The sequence below is a fragment of the Doryrhamphus excisus genome, chromosome 15, assembly GCF_030265055.1.
Source record: "Doryrhamphus excisus isolate RoL2022-K1 chromosome 15, RoL_Dexc_1.0, whole genome shotgun sequence".
In the NCBI taxonomy this organism is placed as follows: Eukaryota; Metazoa; Chordata; class Actinopteri; order Syngnathiformes; family Syngnathidae; genus Doryrhamphus; species Doryrhamphus excisus.
Window position 1 is genome coordinate 18,492,392 of NC_080480.1, and position 17,994 is coordinate 18,510,385.

General features: G+C 52.8%; 4 protein-coding genes across 9 annotated transcripts; 2 read left to right on the forward strand and 2 right to left on the reverse strand.

Moving 5' to 3' along the window:
• Positions 1-92: 92 nt before the first annotated feature.
• On the reverse strand, positions 93-2,481 carry LOC131102931 (protein NATD1-like). The gene is made up of 3 exons (XM_058048628.1): positions 2,301-2,481; positions 1,881-1,999; positions 93-1,729 (listed from the first exon to the last, which is right to left on the reverse strand). The coding sequence occupies exons 1-3, from the start codon at positions 2,452-2,454 to the stop codon at positions 1,613-1,615; spliced, it is 390 nt and encodes a 129-aa protein (XP_057904611.1). The 5' UTR covers positions 2,455-2,481; the 3' UTR covers positions 93-1,612.
• A 209-nt stretch (positions 2,482-2,690) lies between these two features.
• Positions 2,691-5,159, reverse strand: LOC131102900 (dehydrogenase/reductase SDR family member 7C-B-like). Its single transcript, XM_058048577.1, has 8 exons — positions 5,079-5,159; positions 4,320-4,378; positions 3,953-4,118; positions 3,762-3,874; positions 3,478-3,688; positions 3,322-3,414; positions 3,064-3,216; positions 2,691-3,001 (listed from the first exon to the last, which is right to left on the reverse strand). The coding sequence occupies exons 2-8, from the start codon at positions 4,353-4,355 to the stop codon at positions 2,802-2,804; spliced, it is 972 nt and encodes a 323-aa protein (XP_057904560.1). The 5' UTR covers positions 4,356-4,378; positions 5,079-5,159; the 3' UTR covers positions 2,691-2,801.
• Positions 5,160-5,600: 441 nt separating this feature from the next.
• On the forward strand, positions 5,601-9,854 carry LOC131102873 (splicing factor U2AF 65 kDa subunit-like). Of its 5 annotated transcripts, XR_009119499.1 has the most exons (12): positions 5,601-5,794; positions 6,464-6,626; positions 7,108-7,211; positions 7,296-7,438; positions 7,507-7,623; positions 7,703-7,841; positions 7,910-7,989; positions 8,520-8,598; positions 8,771-8,893; positions 8,955-9,041; positions 9,141-9,383; positions 9,462-9,606. XR_009119499.1 is itself a non-coding variant. In XM_058048517.1 (11 exons), the coding sequence occupies exons 1-11, from the start codon at positions 5,746-5,748 to the stop codon at positions 9,591-9,593; spliced, it is 1,299 nt and encodes a 432-aa protein (XP_057904500.1). In that variant the 5' UTR covers positions 5,601-5,745; the 3' UTR covers positions 9,594-9,852. The 5 variants fall into 5 exon arrangements, 4 of the variants coding, with proteins under 4 accessions (XP_057904500.1, XP_057904496.1, XP_057904499.1 ...); XM_058048517.1 differs by lacking the exon at positions 8,520-8,598 and having other exon boundaries at positions 7,703-7,760; positions 9,462-9,852; XM_058048513.1 differs by lacking the exon at positions 8,520-8,598 and having other exon boundaries at positions 9,462-9,851.
• An 865-nt stretch (positions 9,855-10,719) lies between these two features.
• LOC131102836 (myosin phosphatase Rho-interacting protein-like) lies at positions 10,720-17,867 on the forward strand. Of its 2 annotated transcripts, XM_058048409.1 has the most exons (18): positions 10,720-10,859; positions 11,286-11,363; positions 11,444-11,509; positions 11,656-11,807; positions 12,580-12,664; positions 12,724-12,885; positions 13,335-13,391; positions 13,781-13,849; positions 13,925-14,014; positions 14,084-14,187; positions 14,250-14,655; positions 14,724-14,777; positions 14,839-16,494; positions 16,683-16,830; positions 16,891-17,011; positions 17,153-17,312; positions 17,387-17,485; positions 17,548-17,866. In XM_058048409.1, the coding sequence occupies exons 1-18, from the start codon at positions 10,734-10,736 to the stop codon at positions 17,689-17,691; spliced, it is 3,777 nt and encodes a 1,258-aa protein (XP_057904392.1). In that variant the 5' UTR covers positions 10,720-10,733; the 3' UTR covers positions 17,692-17,866. The 2 variants fall into 2 exon arrangements, with proteins under 2 accessions (XP_057904392.1, XP_057904393.1); XM_058048410.1 differs by lacking the exon at positions 13,335-13,391 and having other exon boundaries at positions 17,548-17,867.
• Positions 17,868-17,994: the final 127 nt, after the last annotated feature.

Genomic DNA, 17,994 nt, shown 5'->3' on the forward strand with positions numbered 1-17,994 from the left:
TTTAGCATTAAACTTGAGTAAAAAACGATTTATTGCCAATAATAATATAGGACACAGGAAGGAGCATTATTTATTTAACGTATTTGTTTAATATCATCTTTGATATAGAGACAAAACAACAGGTCCAGACAGTGAGAAATTATAATTTATTTCATAAAACTAATTACATAAGCACCCTCCAACAATTCGTTTCATTTCAAATGATTCAGTACATTGTATGTGTGTTATTTGTGTGTGTGTGTTGATGCACAACAAATATGCACAATGTGTGCGTGAAGGCCAGGGGTGTGCAAACTGCGGCCCCCGAATGTCAGTAATGGTAAATAACAGTTGAAGTTGTGTTTGTCACTTAGTTGGTGTTGATGAGACACCAGTAGCAGGTTGACTTATGTGATGTGTAACCCAGATAGAAAATAAATAATATATAAATAATTACATTTGCGTGCCTACCATGTTTTGGGGTGCAACGTCATTAGGTCACGTGACGGTGTCTCACCAAGTCACGTGACTGCGCGCCACCAATCAGTGACGTATATATAGTCCGGAAGGGACTACACACCGGTAGCGGTGAGGGACGCATGGAATCGCTGCAGGTATTTAAAAGGTTCGTTGTTTAAGTTTACAAATGGAAACTGTCTAACCATTTTCCATACGTGGTCGGGATATAGGGGCCGTCCACCGACGCGACGCTGAACTTAAAAAGAGCAGTGTTCGATCACACCTATGGAATTGGTGAGTGTTGACATTTCATTACTAAACGGCATTAGCACCGTTTACTAGCACCTTTTGTCTGTCACTGTTCTCCCGATTGATTAGATTATAAGATTAATACTAGTTGATTATAATGAATAATACCATAAGTGCAATTATTTATTATAAATGATAATATATTGTACATTGAAGTTATGATACGACTTGTATTATATATGTAATTTGAATGGTTGTGTGCACATAATTGATGTCTGCTGGTCCTATTTTATATAGGCCAGGTTTTGACGGCAAGCTAGGAACCCTGCATTGAGGCAACACGCCTGGAAGTTGGAAGCCCAGATAACTGACGAGCTGAACCCACCTGCTCTGCTCTGACCCGGCTGGTAGGAGGCTTTGCAGCCGTCCTTTTACTTTTTGTCTCTCTTTGGCCTTCATAAAAAACTTCACTCCTTTCCTCCACTCCTGAACCTCTGGACACTCCAGTACTGGGCCATTGGACTGTTGTATGTTTTTGGGACTCTCAGTATATGAGATGAATGTTTTGTAAATTGAGCTCATTGAAATGTAAATTTGTAAATTAGTGTTGTGAATTGTATTGTTCTGGTTTTTCACTTTGTAATATATGGTACCGCCACTGCTGCAAATTGTGTGCTCGCCTCTTTTCCATCTCACTCCCAGAGCCCAAATCTGGATTTTTCTGAGTCTAGCCTAGAAATTACAATTACAATTAAAGTGTCTAAAGCTGATATTAAATGTACTAGCGCATTGTACACGCTACAGATGCGTTACCTTGCTGTGGACGTGTCTTATTTCCTTGCACCGTGAGGGTCTCCTGTGTTTGATGACCACCCATGTATAGGTGTGGCCAGGGGTCTCATCCAAGATAAACCAGACCATGGTATCAGCTGATGACAACATCTTTATAGTCCTGGCGAGGGTGTTCCTCCATGTACTTCTTTATGTACCAGCAGGACACTCGAGCCTGGAGCTTCTCCTCCAGCAGGAAGTCAATGGCAGCCTGAAAACGAGCAGAGCGTGGAAGGGGGGGGGGTGAGGGAGCGTGCATCAGCCTACACCAGCCAACCTGAGCAGACGCCAGCCTTGCCATCATGAGCCAACACAGCTTGCCTGAGCCTGCGCTGCCATGGCAACACTCTGTGTAGTCTGACCTTTGACAGCAGAGCCGCCACACCTTGACCCCTGAAAGACTCGGGGACAAAGGTGGACATGAGATCCACCTGGTTTGGCGCCGTGAACCTGTAGAGGAGCGTTGCTGTCTCATTGGCTCCTGAGGGCAGTTGGAGGCATAAAGACATCATAACAACAAGTCAAACCTACATTTAAACTACAATTCAGACCTTGGTCATGTATTCTTTACAAATAAAACTGTTTTCCAAAACTGCTCCGTATCGACATCTCAAACATTTCTTTACTTATTGGTGACGAATTCGGTTAGACTTCGTTTTTTAGCTAAATATTTGTATGTCTGAGCCGACTGACAGTTTCTCCAGTAGGCCGCCGCTCGACGCCGGGCTCGCGTTGTTGAGCTCGCCGCACAAGGGAGCATCGAAGGCGGCATCGGTGCTTACCTGTCCCGCCTGCCGGAGAAACTGTGAAGCGCCGATTCTGTCGGTCGTGTTCCACCTTTAGCCCGCCGCTGGAGGTCAGTCGGAAGGTCGTCGGGTGAAACTTCGCTCTCACTTGGGCCAAAACTGAGAGTCTACATAAAATTTGAAGCGCCATCTATTTTATGCTGAGCAACACACACCGGCAGGCACGGACATGTACTTTTAAATCATGACCGCTAGAGGACGCCAACCGAAACTTTACATGAAGATACAGGAATGACGTTCCATTCAGGTCAAAGTTGACCACAAGGTTTCTCATAACTAGTTTATTGATGTCATTTCAATGCTCTTGTTATTTACAAACACACATGATGATTTGATATTCTTTATTTATATCATGGTGGTATTTGCTAGAGCCGCAATGATAAACAAAACCACAAACAAAACCCGTCAGCCTCAGACAGGTAGACGTGTGGAAGTGAGCAACACTATCTCCATCATCGCTTTCCAAACAAAGCAGTTCTACATTTTGGCGGCTGTGTCCTTCACGCCTGCTGACATTACGGCAAAGAAGACGCTGGGGAAGAAGGACCTGGTGTAGATGGCAACCTTGGGGAGCGAGGGTGCAATCAGCACCTCTTTCGTCTTGGTGCTCAAAATCTTGGCCACCTCGCTGGCCGCCTCGCGTGGACAAACGCCCAGCGGCTTCTTGGTGAACAAAACTGTCCAAGCAAGAGAACGTTTAGAGAACGCTGGAATTGCTTTTGTTTCTCAAGACACTCACATGACCAGAAGGACTTGGCCGAGGCCGTCTGCTGCCCAGATGAGAGTCCACTGATGAAGGTGACATTTATGGTGCTCACGGAGATGCCAAAGTCCTCCACCTCGGCACGCAGGCAGTCAAAGAAGGCTTGGACGGCATGCTTGGAAGCAGCATCTGCCACATCACATAAGATGACATCATCATCTCCAGATGACAACAATACCACACCAGGATCCCAGCACCATCACCGGACCCGAGGAGGACCCGAGGAGGACTCACAGGAGGTGCGAAAGGGCACGGCCAGCTTTCCCTGAATGCTGTTGACCACCAGCAGGTGGCCGGACCTCCGGGACATCATGGAGGGCAGCACGCCTGCAACACACGCAGAGTCCAGGACGCTGGGAAGCGTTCAGGAGTGCCTGTTTCCATGGTTACCTTTCACCAGCGTGACGGGTCCAAAGTAGTTGTTGTCCATCAGCAGCTTGTCCATCTCCAGAGACAACGTGTGTGCAGGAGCTTTGACCTTCATGCTGCTGTTGAGGATGAGGGCGTCTAAGCAGCCGTAACACTCCAAGATCTCCGCCGTGGCCTCGGGGAGGTTCTCCATGTCCGCAAAATCCAGCAGCACCAGCTTAGGAGGGAAGGTCTGGGGACGAGGACAGAAGGGGGACCTGTGATTTGGAGCCAGCGGAGGAACGGGAACACGGCGCCATCCTCACCACGCTGGGGTCGGAGGCGTCCACCAAGTCGCCTGACAGCTTCTGAAGTTTCTCCCAGCTTTTCCCGCACAGGATCAACCTGGCGCCCTCTTTGTGGAAGACACTGGAACATTCTTTGGACAGAACACCAGCCCGTGGGGACAACGGAAGGAACACAGGAAGCGCAGACAAAACCCAAGGGACAGCGTTACCTTTGCCAAGTCCAGACAAAGCGTCGCTCACGAGCACCACCTTGTTGCGCACGGAGCTTTTGGACAGCAGAGCCAGCACCAGCGTGTACAGGTAGAACATCCCGGCTGTGAGGACCACCACGCAGGGAACCAGGAGAACCACGGTGGTCCACGTTGGCGCCATCTTCTGCGGGACAGACTTAGAAAGGTGACATTGCTCTTCCTTCCATGGAAGGATCAAGGATGGCTGGATGGTTGGTTAGCTCCTAGCAGCACGGAATGACACTCTTCAACCTCCCAACGCCAACGCAACCCAACTCTCACACGCCCAACATCTCTGCAATGTTTCATGGAGATGAGAAGGTGAAGGACTAAAAGTCTCTCCTACCCACACCGTCTCCGCCTCCGTCACATTGGAGTCCATTTCTACTCGCTCTTCCCGCACGCCTGAAACACAAACAAGAAGACAACACCTTCTTTTGGAACACTTATGGAACACTGTACTCCAGTAAGTACACTCTACTGCGAGCACTGTGTACTTGCTTCAGGGATGTCCCAAGTTTTTATTGGCCAGCAGCATTCGCAAAAAATAGCAAGTGTGCACTTATGCAATGAAAAGACTAAGTGTAAGTACACAAGTGCGCACTTACGCAATGAAAAGACTAAGTGTAAGTACACAAGTGCGCACTTATGCAATGAAAAAACTAAGTACAAGTAGTCTAGTGTGTATTTATGCGGTGAAAACACCAAGTGTTAGTACTCAAGTGTACAGCCATAGAATAAAGACTAAGTACAAGTAGTCTAGTGTGTACTTTTGCGGTGAAAACACCAAGTGTTAGTACTCAAGTGTACAGCGATAGAATAAAGACTAAGTACAAGTAGTCTAGTGTGTACTTAAGTCCCCGGGCCTGTGTCCATCACCGCGACTGTCCTCCAATGACTTCGTAAACATCAAGTGTCCTTGAAAGTGAGACCGGGTGAGGAAGCGGAGCCTAAGCCGGGCCTAAGCGGGGCCTAAGTGGGGCCTAAGTGGGGCCTAAGCGGGGCCTAAGCGGGGCCTCAGGGACGGAGGTGGGAGAGCAAGATGAACGCTCCAGGAAGCGAAGTGAAGTCAAAGCGTGCTGGCCGTCTCCCAGTGTGTACTTACTGCGTGTACTTGCGGTGCAGACCCTGTAGAGTCAGCATGTGTTGCAGTCCACGTCTCGGCTCACTGAGCCCCCCCACCCGCCACCCCCCACCGAGAGCCAAAAGCTTCCCTGCTGCTTTCCTTTCAGCTTTTTATAGCGGCACAGCTGACAGGCGTCCGTTGTCAGCGTGTTATGTTTAGAGTGATAGATTGGTGAGGGAGGGGCCTCCCATTGCTTCCCATCGCCCCCCATTGCCCCCCATTACCTCCCATTGCCTCCCATGGTCCCCCATTGCCTCCCATTGCCCCCCATCGCCCCCCAATTCTTCCCAACAAGAGTGCTGATGTTGTCCAGTTGTTACAATAAAAACGCATACGTACGTGTGCTAATGTGTACATGAATGGGATGTTAATGTGAGTTGTCATGGCAACTGCACTGGATCAAATGTACTTCCGGTTTGATGTGATTACATTCCAATGCATTATCCGTGTCATATGACCGACCTTCCTTTGCGTTAATAATCTTTTATTGTGAAGGCAATGACCGGAAATGATGTGTTGGCTGCGTCCGGTTTTACCTCGAGGGAAGAGTTCTGATTCTGATTTAGCTGGCCCGGTCCAGACCGTGGACCGGCTGTCATTTCTCGTCCTCCTCAGCCCGAACTCAGCGATCTGATGTCGGAACAAAATGTCGGATTTTGAAGAATTTGAGAAGCAGCTGAGCGAGAACCGCCAAGGTAAATATACGTCTTTCCTTTTCCGGTCGCCGAGCCTTTGTAATGATCTCCGGCTTCCTTTTATCAATCGACGTGACCGGCCGGACGAAGTTAGGAGACAGGTCAGGTGTCAGCGACTCATTCTTGTTAGCTTAGCCTCCAACGACGTCACTCACCTGCAGGAGGCGACCGGACTCCTTAGGAAAGGGAGCCGGTTTAAAGCCTTTCCCGGCCCCTGGCAGTGACTGCAGACTGGCACCCAAATCCTGACATCCATCCAGACTGCTTATGCTTTGGTCTTCAATTCGGCTCAAGCGTGGCTGTAAAACTGATGTTACAATTGCTTCAGGAAGCATGAACATCAACAGCCTGTCGTTCGTCCATTGAGAAAAGCCTTGTCTGATCCATGATTTCTTCAGGCACCAAAAGCATTCCCAAATTGGTGGAATTTTGATACTGGAGTCATCTGAGGTCAAGTTGGTCCGTTGAAAGGTTGACCAATCCTAAATGGTGAATTGTCAATAAAGTCTATGCTAGTTCTTAATAATGAATCCTTTATTTAAATGCTTCTATTCTTTGACTTCCTGCCTTTTTCAAGATGGTCGCTATGGAGGGTGCGTTCAAGAGCAGAGGACTCGGGAGCGTCGTGTTGCTGTTGGGAAACTTGTCAGTCTTGTATGATTTGTGCAGAGAGAGAACGAGAACGGGACAAAAACAGGAGCCGCAGCGGTTCTGCGGCTCGCGGCGACAAACATGGCGGCTGGGGCAAAGAGCGGCGGGAGAAACGGAGTCGCAGCAAAGAGCGAAAGAGTCGGGACCGGCGGAGCGCCTCGCGGGACCACAAAAAGCACAGGTGGGTCCTCTGAACCCCTACAAGACCTTCTGGCCAATCACAGGCCTGAAGATGGAAAAGACGCCATAACCCACGTGTGTTAAACTTGGGCCTGGGGGCCAAACCCAGCACACACTGCTATTTCATCCGGCCTGTTTGTAAAATAGCATTGAGTTAGCCACGGCAGCACTTCACCCATCACACCGTCTTACAAAATATCTTAAAAGGCATCAGACAGTCAAAAGTCATCATTGTAATATGAAAGGAGGGCCGCACGGTGGTGGAGTGGTTAGCATGTAGGTTGCTTTCCAGAAACATGCTAGCTTGATTGGCCACTCCAAATTGTCCATAGGTATGAATGTGGGTGGGAATGCTTGTTGTCTATATGTGCCCTGGGATTATATATCCGCGGAGTGTGGGTAGAATCCCAAGAGTACGTGGAATGATCCGACCAATCAGTGACGTCACACGGAATGACCTCGTCTCTACGTCCCCCTCGCAGTCATTCCCCACGCAGGACCAGGAAGAAGAAGACGTGCAGGTACTGGGATGTCGCTCCTGCAGGCTTCCAGCACATGAGCCCTCTGCAGTACAAAGCCATGCAAGGTGTGTGCCCCCCCCCCCCATCCCCCCCACCTTTCAGAGTCACTGTCACCCATGACGATGCTGATGCTGCATCTTGCTTGACAGCGGCGGGACAGATTCCCAGCATCACTCTCCTGGCGACGGCCGGTGTGGCGACGGCCCCGACCCAGGTGCCGGTGGTGGGCAGCCAGATGACCAGACAAGCCCGGCGCCTCTACGTGGGGAATATTCCCTTCGGCGTGACCGAGGTAGAGCGACCGCCTCTTCCATGCTCATGCCACCAGCGCCGCCATCTTGCTTGTGTTCTGCTCCCCAGGAGTCCATGGCCGAGTTTTTCAACACCCAGATGAGACTCGCCGGCCTGGCGCAGGCTCCCAGCAACCCAGTCCTGGCGGTGCAGATAAACCAGGACAAGAACTTTGCCTTCTTAGAGGTGCCACTTCACGATCCAGCAGATCCAGCACGTTAGCTTAGCCGAGCATAAAGACGCCTGTGGTGGTCCCGTCCCGCAGTTCCGCTCGGTGGATGAGACCACGCAGGCCATGGCCTTTGACGGGATCATTTTCCAAGGTCAGTCTCTGAAGATTCGGCGACCTCACGACTACCGGCCGCTGCCCGGCATCTCGGAGCAGCCGGCGTTCCACGTGCCAGGTTGGTGGTGGGACACGGGCGGGATGGGGCGCAGCAGAACTTCAGCTGTGTTGTGTTGCTGTGTGCAGGCGTGGTGTCCACCGTGGTTCCTGATTCTCCTCATAAGCTTTTCGTAGGAGGTCTGCCCAACTACCTGAACGACGACCAGGTATCCCCCTTGACACCTGAGACGTAGAAACCCCCCCCCACTGAGCTGAGCAGATGCAGACTTAAGAAGGCAGCATTGGTACGGGAGCTAGGGCCTGCTTGGTGTTGTAGGACAGGGGTGTCAAATGGGGGGGGGGGCACTAAAACCAGTATTTGCTACATGACCATCTTAGCTGAGCCTCCTGCAGTAAAAGCCTGTTGTTGTGGTGGTTAAGTCTGTTGCTGCCATCTAGTGGCCGATGTAGTGAACTGCAGCCACAAACTCTACTTGTATTTCCCTATTTTTGACATTTTGATGCTTGACATATGATGCATGATATCTATGCTGAAATATGCATATTTTAGACAGTGGACAGGCCGTAGTCAAGCAGCCATCTTGTCTGAATGAATGAACACAGTATGTCCTGGTGTGGTGCTCCAAAGAGAAGAACGTAGTGTATGGATTGAAACCATTGCCATTTATTGTCATATTTTCGATGCCTTGGTACTCATCCCTCTTTCGTTTTTGTTCCCCCCACTTTGTCCCCCCAGCTAGATCTTAAGTCTGCGCTCATATTTTGTTCACTAGTTCTGATCCGCTGCCGCCATGCATCATGTAGGACACGACCAGGCAAGTAAGACCCGGCGGTCCGTCACGGACTCACCGCAGGCCTCCTCTCTCTCTTTCCCATCATGCTTTGGGGTGGGGCTCAGTCAGTCGTAGACGTGAACCGTCTCCTCTCTTCCTGATCCGCCTCCTCGCATGTTTGATGTGAAATGGCGCCGTCCTCTTTGGCTTGCAGGTGAAGGAGCTGCTGACGTCCTTCGGGGCCCTCAAAGCGTTCAACCTGGTCAAGGACAGCGCCACCTTGCTGTCCAAAGGCTACGCCTTCTGCGAGTACGTGGACATCGGCGCCACCGACCAGGTGAGTGAGGCGTCACGCTGCGGCGGTGCGACGCTGAGCTGAGGAGCCTTCTGCTCGCCAGGCGGTGGCCGGACTCAACGGCATGCAGCTGGGCGACAAGAAGCTCATCGTGCAGAGAGCCAGCGTGGGAGCCAAAAACGCCAACCTGGTATTTGCTCGTTATTTCTGCTGTGTTGTGGAGGACTACGACGGGAACGACATCTGTTTGTGTTGGTGTGAACGTGCGGTCCCCGTCTTTGTCGGGCAGGCCGCCATCATCGAGACCCCGGTGATGCTGCAGGTTCCCGGGCTGCAGAGGCTGCAGAACTCCGGCGTGGCCACAGAGGTGCTGTGCCTCCTCAACATGGTGATGCCCGAGGAGCTGTTGGATGACGACGCCTACGACGAGATCCTGGACGACATCAGAGAGGAGTGCTGCAAACACGGCGCCGTCCGCTCCATGGAGATCCCCAGACCCGTCCACGGCGTGGAGGTACCCGGCTGTGGCAAGGTGGGCTGCCCTTTGACCCGTTGGCCTCGCTGCGTATGCGTGGTGATGATGTTGAAGCGTGTCATGTGATCGCTGCAGATCTTTGTGGAGTACGTGTCGACCGCCGACTGCCAGAAAGCCATGCAGGCTCTCACGGGACGCAAGTTTGCCAACAGGGTGGTGGTGACCAAATACTACGACCCAGATATGTACCACAGACACGACTTTTAAGCTGCAGCCTTCACCTCCTGCATCCACGCTGCCACCTGCACGACCTTCACCACGCCAAGTGCAGCCCATCACGGTATTCCAAAGTTGTAAATGTTGTAAATATTACACCAAACCCTTGCCGACCCAGAGCTCAGATGCAGGCTTCCACTTTGAATAAATTCAACGTCTTTACATATGTCGGCCTGCACATTCTTCATTTTTGTTGTACGTACCCCACGGTGGAAAAGGTTAGGACACCCCTGGACTGAGGGGCGCTCACTCTTGTGAAAGATACAAGGTTGATCTGCAGCATGATGGGATGTTTATGTCACATGGTTTCGTTCAACATTCGATACAAAAACGTCATCATAAGACATCATGTATTAGTGGTGCCTTTTTCTTCTTGGCAGGTTCAGAGACCAACCAGTAGATGGTGCTGGAAGCCCAGTGGTCAGCCGGCATGTAAACTTAGCTGTAATATGTTCGGAGTAATATGCCTTAGCTGTGTTCTTGCTCTTTATTATGAAGTATCGTCTTACAGAACAAGAAAATACAGTTGTCCCTCGAACATCGGGTGTTCGAACTGTAAAAGCGGTGGCCGTCTCTTGTGTCCCTACAGAGTCCCCGTAGCCTACCCGGAAGTGTTGAGCAGCGTGTAAACAAGGCAGTAGCAGTAGCAGTAGAACTGGAGGCGTGTTACTTCACGTCTTCATCCTGATGCTCTAATAATGTTGAATAAAACATTTTTACAAGGTCATAAAAGGCTTTCTACACCCACCGAATGTATCCACTTCGCGGAAATGCCCTTAACTGAGACAAAGACGGGACGACTGTACGGAGAGCTGTGTGCTTTCATGCTAAAGCAACTCAAAACATTCAGTAGCAACATTATTTTGTTCTGAAATAAGGATTGTTGCCTACCTTTAACTATATAATCGTAATAATATATAATAGTTTAGCAATAAACCTCCACTTAGCAGTCATTTATTTTTGATGATGTGTTATTTACACTTGACTTCACAGAGGGACTTTTATTTTGTAAGCCCTGAGCGGAAACCTCGTGCCGGTACGTCACGAGCGTGACGTCATGCTTCAAGAGACACGCGAGCGAGAGACGAGCGCGGCTCAGTCCACCTGCGAGCGCGGCGCGAAGAGGGCGGGATGTCGGGTGACGGTATCGGCGGTTCTTGTGAGAAGTTTCAAGCCAACTTGTTCAACCACAGCAAATGTCAGAACTGTTTCAAGTCACGTGAGCTGCACCCGCCCAGCGACCCCCTGGTGGGCCAGGTAAGACCACCAACTTCTCATCTACTCCAAGTTGCTAGGAACTTCCTGTAGCAATAACGCTAGCAAGACCTTCATACGTGGTATGTCCATGACACCGATGTTTATTAGTTTATTGATTAGCGATCAAACCTTCTCCCATACGTGTCATAAAAAATACATCCTCAGTATGATTTCATATTTCTGTTACTGTCAATCATAAAGTAATCATATTTTACCACAAGACAAAAAGCATTTGGAGGCATCCTTTTGCCAAAACAGTGTTGTCATGATCTGGCTCCGCCCCTCCTATCAGCATGACGATGTCAGCCACAGCATTAGGTACACCTGATGTACACCTAGGTACACCACGCGCTGGTGCAGGTGTACCTAATGAAGTGGGCTCCGGTCAGGTGGGGTCTAACCGCCCTGTGGTCACGTGACCTCCAGGGGAAGCCCGTCTACGGCGGCTGGCTCTGTTTGGCGCCCGAGGGGACCGACTTTGAGAACCCGACTCAGAGGCCGCGGGTAGGTCAGGTCACATTTGCACGGTCACCCGGTCCGGGTCGCTGACGGTGGCTTTGTCTCCGCCCCCTCGTCCTGTGTAGAAATGGCAGCGCCGCTTCTTCCTCCTCTACGAGCACGGCAGCCTGACCTTCGCGCTGGATGAGCTGGTGAGGACGCCATGTTGGGTCCAGATGTTCACAGAGGATTTGGGCTTAGCCAGCCCGCTAATGCACCTTACACCCCCTCCCGCCCCAAATCTCCATCGTTCATCCTCACGCCATCGTCATAGTAACGCTCTTTTGCCTCCCCCCAGCCCAGCACGCTGCCTCAGGGCACGGTCAACATGAGTCTGTGCACGGACATCTTGGACGCGGAGCCGCGTACGGGCCAGAGGAACACGCTGTGCATCGTCACCGCAGAACAGGAAGTGTTTGTCCGGGCTGAAAGCAAGGAGATCATTAACGGGTCAGTGCCTGGTGCCGCCTTATTGGCTGCGTCCCAAATGGAGTACTTGCATGAGTACACTTCATTAAGAGTGCTGTGTACGCTGTGTACTTAGCTGCTGAGTGCGTGAATGCTGACGGTGTAGTGCTGTCCCAAATCCATGACTGGAAACGTGACTTGCAACCCCTCACGTTAGGCCCCCCCCCTTCTGCTATGGAGACAAAATGGCGACTATTGAGGGTGCTAAGTGTCTATCACTGCACACTCACCATTTTGACTGTTTGACTGTAACATCTGAGTAGTGACTGTGTTGTACTTCTCAGCGAGTTAGACTAAGTGTAAGTGCACCAGTGTACACTTACGCACTAAACTAAGTGTAAGTCCACCAGTGTACACTTATGCACTAAAAAGACTAAGTGTAAGTCCACCAGTGTACGCTTACGCACTAAACTAAGTGTAAGTCCACCAGTGTACACTTATGCACTAAAAAGACTAAGTGTAAGTCCACCAGTGTACACTTATGCACTAAAAAGACTAAGTGTAAGTCCACCAGTGTACACTTATGCACTAAAAAGACTAAGTGTAAGTCCACCAGTGTACACTTATGCACTAAAAAGACTAAGTGTAAGTCCACCAGTGTACACTTATGCACTAAAAAGACTAAGTGTAAGTCCACCAGTGTACACTTATGCACTAAAAAGACTAAGTGTAAGTCCACCAGTGTGCACCACAGAGCCATCCTTTGGGTTCTGTCGGGGTCACATGACGGCGCGTCTCTGCTGTTTCCTGCCAGATGGAGCGAGCAGCTCGGCGTCTACGTGAGCGGCGGCAGACAGAACCAGAAGAAGAAGCGCAAAGTGGAACCTGTCGGCAGCCAGGTAGAGCGCGGTGAGACTTTGGCGATTTCTTCACCGTTCATCTGAACTCTCAACCTCAGGAACCCACTCCAGCCAAGATGGCCGCCACCCGCGCCGAGACCGTCAACCATCTGCAGGAAGACCAGCAGGCCGAGACCACCGCCATGTGGGCCCGGGCGGGCAGGGACCCCCCGGTGTCATCCAGGAAGGGCAGGAGTGACGCCCGTCTCCCCGAGCGAGAGGTAAAGGGTCTCTGTTGGCTGGATGCTACTGTAGATGAAGCCATGGTAGACACCTCCTGTCTGGGGGAACACGCATCGCCTGAACGTGTGGCAGTGACTCCCATTCCTTCTCCTGGGAATGTCGCCACGGGCTGATCACTGCCCCATGTGGGCCCGATGCCAGTAGACCTTCTCAGTGGTGGAGGTGCTGATGACAGATTATGTTGTACAAAGCATCAGGATTATGTGCTCCTAAAAGCCCCCCCGCCCCCCCGCTGTGCCGCACAGCAAGCTAATCCTCCTGATGCTCTGCTCTTCTGGATGACGGATGCAGACCTGGTCTTTGCTTTGGACCAAAGTCTGCTCGGGTCACGCCACGCGATGGTGGTGGTTGCCATAGTAACAGATGACAGCTCGTCAAAGCTGGCTTGACTGAATAAAAGTCAATATGATGTTTTGTCTTTTGATAGCCGGATTTACTCAACTTCAAGAAAGGCTGGATGGTGAAGCTGGACCAGGATGGTCAGGTAGGAGCCTATCCCAGCTGTCTGGGTCCACCCTGGACTGGTGGCCAGCCAATCCCAGGGCACATATAGACAAACAACCATTCCCACCCACAATTTGGAGTGGCCAATTAATCTAATTAACCCGGAGAAAACCCACCCATGCACGGGGGGACATGCAAACGCCACACAGAAATGGCCGAGGGTGGAATTGAACTTGGGTCTCCTAGCTGTGTGGCCACCTTGCATAGATACGCCCATTAAATAGCTATTTTATATCAATATCATACATGGCTCACTAACCCTACCGCTAGCTCCTCAAATTTCTGATCAACATTTGCAATAAAAGCTGGATGGATTCACCTGGACTCATGGCATCTAACGGATCCACTGCTGTCTTTGCTGCCCTCTAGTGGAGGAGGTACTGGTGCGTGCTGTCGGCTGACAGCCTGAGGTTCTACAAGGACTTCCAGGCTGAGGAGGTGTGTCCACGTTCAGCATGTCCGCCTTGCGTTGTGTCCACGTGTGAGACGTCTCTGTCCTCTCCGTCCTCTCAGCTTTCCGACCTTGAACGCGAGGTGGACCTGACCGAGTGCTCCAACGTGTGTGACTGTGACGTCCAGAAGAACTACGGCTTCCGCATCCACGTAAGACACCGTCACATCGGCGCCTTCTTGTGAGCTTCACCGACATGAAGAAACCTTGACGTCCTCCAGACTCCACATGGCGTCCACACGCTGTCGGCCATGACGGCGGGAATACGAAGGAACTGGATCCAAGCTCTGATGAAGAACGTGCGCACAGCTCCCGATGTCAGCAGGTAAGGTGACGCACGCTTTGTCTGTCAGCGGCGTACACCTGACATGGCTCCGCCCCCTGCAGCCAGCCAGACGTGACCAGGGACTCGTCGGAGAGGTGCAGGACCGTTCTCGAGCCAAGGCGTGACGGTCGCAACAAAACCTCGGACTTGGTGGAGTGGAAGTCCAAGAGCAGACCGCCCACGGACGCCGACCTCCACGCCGGTCAAGCTCCGCCCTCGCTGCAGTCGGGCGACCTGGAGAAGAGTCGGAGGAGGGAGCTGAGGAGGAGACGGTGCGAGAGCATCCTGGGCGTGTCTCCCGGTCGCGAGGTGATGGGCGACGCCACGGCCGCCGGTCCCAGGTCGCGGCTGGAGGAGCAGATGGAGGCGTGCTGGAAGCAGGTGGAGAAGACCACCTTCAGGCACGTGAGGAGCATCACGCTCACCAAGCAGGCGTCTGTCACCTCCACGCTGCACGACGACAAGAAGGTGCTCAGCACGTCTGCTTCAAAAGAGCCGAACGCTGTTTGACACTCGATCTTCTGGTCTCCTTGAAGGGTCAGCTGGAGGACTCGGAGAGCGGAGGACAGCAGCTGAGGGCGTCCAGTCAGGTAAGACCTCCTCTTTGTCTCCTCAAACCATCACAGTGGTCTCACGCTGCTCTTTCCCAAGTTGGAACCTTTGCACGGATGTCCGGTGAGGACAGGAAGCAGGAGTCCAGAACATCCCGAGGAGCAGAAAGCCACCACGTGCAGCCACGTTGCAGACCAGGAAGTACTTCCTGTCTGCTGTGATGCCCAGTGTGGACATGAAGGACAACCAGGCCACAGCTCCTCCATGTTGGACACGCTGGCTGAAGCGGGTGGCGACTCACTAGGGGGCGCCACCGAGGAGTCCGCCCGCGTCAGGAAGGTCTCCCAGGAAGTGGCGCTGCCCACCAGGCAGACCCTCGCCCTCCACCGGCGGAACCAGGAGATGCTGAACCAGCTGAGCGAGGCCGACCTCCACATCCAGCGTCTGAAGGAGGCGCTCAGCAGGAGATACGTCCAGGTGCATCCCAGAGAGATGGAGGATCTGGAGCGGGAGCTGATGGAGAAGGAGCAGCAGCTCCTGGAGGCCCAGACACTGATCACCTCCCTGGAGGAGAGTCTGAGGGACGCCCAGGCTGTCCTGCAGCGTCACGTCCCAGCAGAGAAGTCGGAGCAGGAGGGAAGCGTCGGGAACGTTGAGGGCTACCTGCTGAGATGCTTCGAAGCCACTGAGGCCAAGCTGAGCGAGCTGGAGAAGCAGCTCCACCAATCGGAGCAGAGACGAAGGGAGCTCCAGGTGGAGAACGCCACCCTCAAGGAAACCCGGAAGGTTTACCTCCACAGAGACGCTCAGACGGAGGCGGGGGACTTCCTGCCGCTGCCCAAGGAGGCGGAGGGCACCATGACGCTGAGGTGGAACCTGGAGAGGTTCCTGGAGGTCGTTGACAGGTTGGGCGTCAGCAAGACCAAGACTTGGATGGCTGATGAGCAGCAGGAGGAGGGCCGGCTGAAGTGGGAGGAGCCTCTGAGCACGGCGCTGGATACTTCCTGCCCCGGGGAACAGGAGGCGGAGCTTCTCCGCAGCGCAGCACCGCAGATGATTCCGGAAAATCAGGTGTTGCTTTCACCTGCTGAAGAGGAGTCCAGCTTCGATGGCGGGAGGCGGGGCTTAGAAGGGGAACCCCAGGGGAGCACTGTGGATGGTCTTTGGGACGATGACAGCGACGCATCTTCAGACGCTAGCAAGCAGCCGTGCCATCAACGTCTGGTGGAGCTTTCCGGAATGATGGGTCACATGACCACGTGCTCCTCCCTGCAGGACCGAGCGCCGGAGCGACTCTTTCACGTCTCCAAGCAGCCGTGGGCGGCGCTCTTTTACCTGGCTGCCACACAGGTGGCGTACTGCTGTCACATGACCAGGCTATGCTCCGCCTACCAGAGGGACCCGCCCGGCTCCGGCCATTCCTGCAACCACTGCCGCCGCCTGGCCGCAGAAAATGAGGAACTGAGAGAGAGACTTTCCCACGCGGCGCAGCGGGCGGCGAAGGTGAACACCGGCAGCCAGACGCACAAGGGCAACCCAAGGTCGGGGCGGGGTCACGGCGTCTCGCTGGAGGCCCGGCGCCAGGCCGAAACAGAAAAGATGCCGTCTGGCGGCGAAACGCGTCCAGACTTGGAGACGGCTCAGGTGGCCATACTGACAGCGCGCGTGACGGAGCTGGAGGAGCAGCTGTCAATCACCAGCCAAAGCCTGACTTCAGCTCACAGGCAGCACGGCAAGGACATGGCAGACCTCAAGGTAGGGGGCGCCAAACTCACCGCAGGAAGGGAGGCCTTGGCTTCCTCACCCTCTCTATCAGAACATGCTAGCACCTAGCTTGATAGCACCTAGCTTGTTAACACCTAGCTTGATAGCACCTAGCAAGATAGCAGCTAGCTTGATGAGGCGGAGGTTCGTATGTGACCCAGCATGTGTGTCGCCATCAGGCGGTGTGCGAGCGTGGCCTCGCCGCCATGGAGGAGTCTCATCTGAAGGTGTCAGAGGAGCTGCAGCGGCGCCACCTACAGGAAGTGGATCGCCTCCTGGAGGAGACGGACAGGCTGCTGGAGGAGGAGACCGCCGCCACGGCGACCGGTGAGACGCTCCCGCAGACGCGTGCCGGCACCATTGTGACTTCCTGCGTTGTCTCCTCAGCCATGGAGGCCATGGAGCGAGCGCACCGCCGGGAGATGGACAAGGAGGTGCAGAGGAGGTGTCAGGTCATCAGCGTGACAGGCGGCGCCGCGCTCATGGAGCACGTGCACAAACAACACAGGTGCTCCTCCTGTCTTAGCATGTCGCCCTACGCTCTCTCTCTCTCTCTCTCTCTCTCCCGCTACGCCAACCCTGTGTGTGTGTGTGTGTGTGTGTGTGTGTGTGTGTGTGTGTGTGTGTGTGCGTGTGTGTGTGTGCGTAGCGAGGAGCTGGCCTCCTCCCAGCGTGAGTTGGAGGGTTTATCCTACGAGTTTTCTCAGAAGTGTCTGGAAAACAGTCGCCTTTTGCAGGCGCTGGATGCGGAGAGGAAGGCGCTGAGTCAGCGTCAGCAGGAGAACCAGAACCTGATGGCTCTGAACCAGGTGGGCTCTGCAAAGAGGCCAGATGATCCCTGAGAAGATTCTCCAAGCGGCTTGACTTTGTTGTTGTCAAACAGGAGCTGAGCACACAGCTGACGAACAAGGTCAGCCCGTCCTCGCCGTCGAAACAGGAAGCGCTACCCCTCGGGCACGACATCGGCGTCTACAAGATGGAGGTGAGTTGGCGGGAGGAGACGTCTCTGACGGCGTGGTCATGGCGACGCTGCTGTCCTTGCAGATGCTGCTGCGCGTGAAGGAGTGTGAGCTGCAGAGCGTCCGCCAGCAGCTCAGCTCTCTGCACCACAAAGTCCAAGCCACACAGAAGGTCAAAGTTCAGCGTCTGGCAGCACAGGAAGTACCAGGATGTCAGCAATCACAATAAGATCACATCCTGAAATGAACGCTTGATACGCTACTAGCATTAGCATCTTTTACTGGCGTGTGACGTGTTTACTTGTGTGTGTGTGTGTGTGTGTGTGTGTAAATAAAGACCAAAAACTTGCTTGGAAATATTTGATTTGAAAGTTGCATCAAGCCGAAGATGATTCCAGGCAAATAAAGATGAAATGTTTTAAGAAGGCCATTAAATTTAAGCTTGTAGACGCATTCGTTAGGTCGTCTGTTACTTTATTGATCCATTTTACTAGTTGTGGCTCACCTTTGTGGACATTTACTGTGAAAGCCT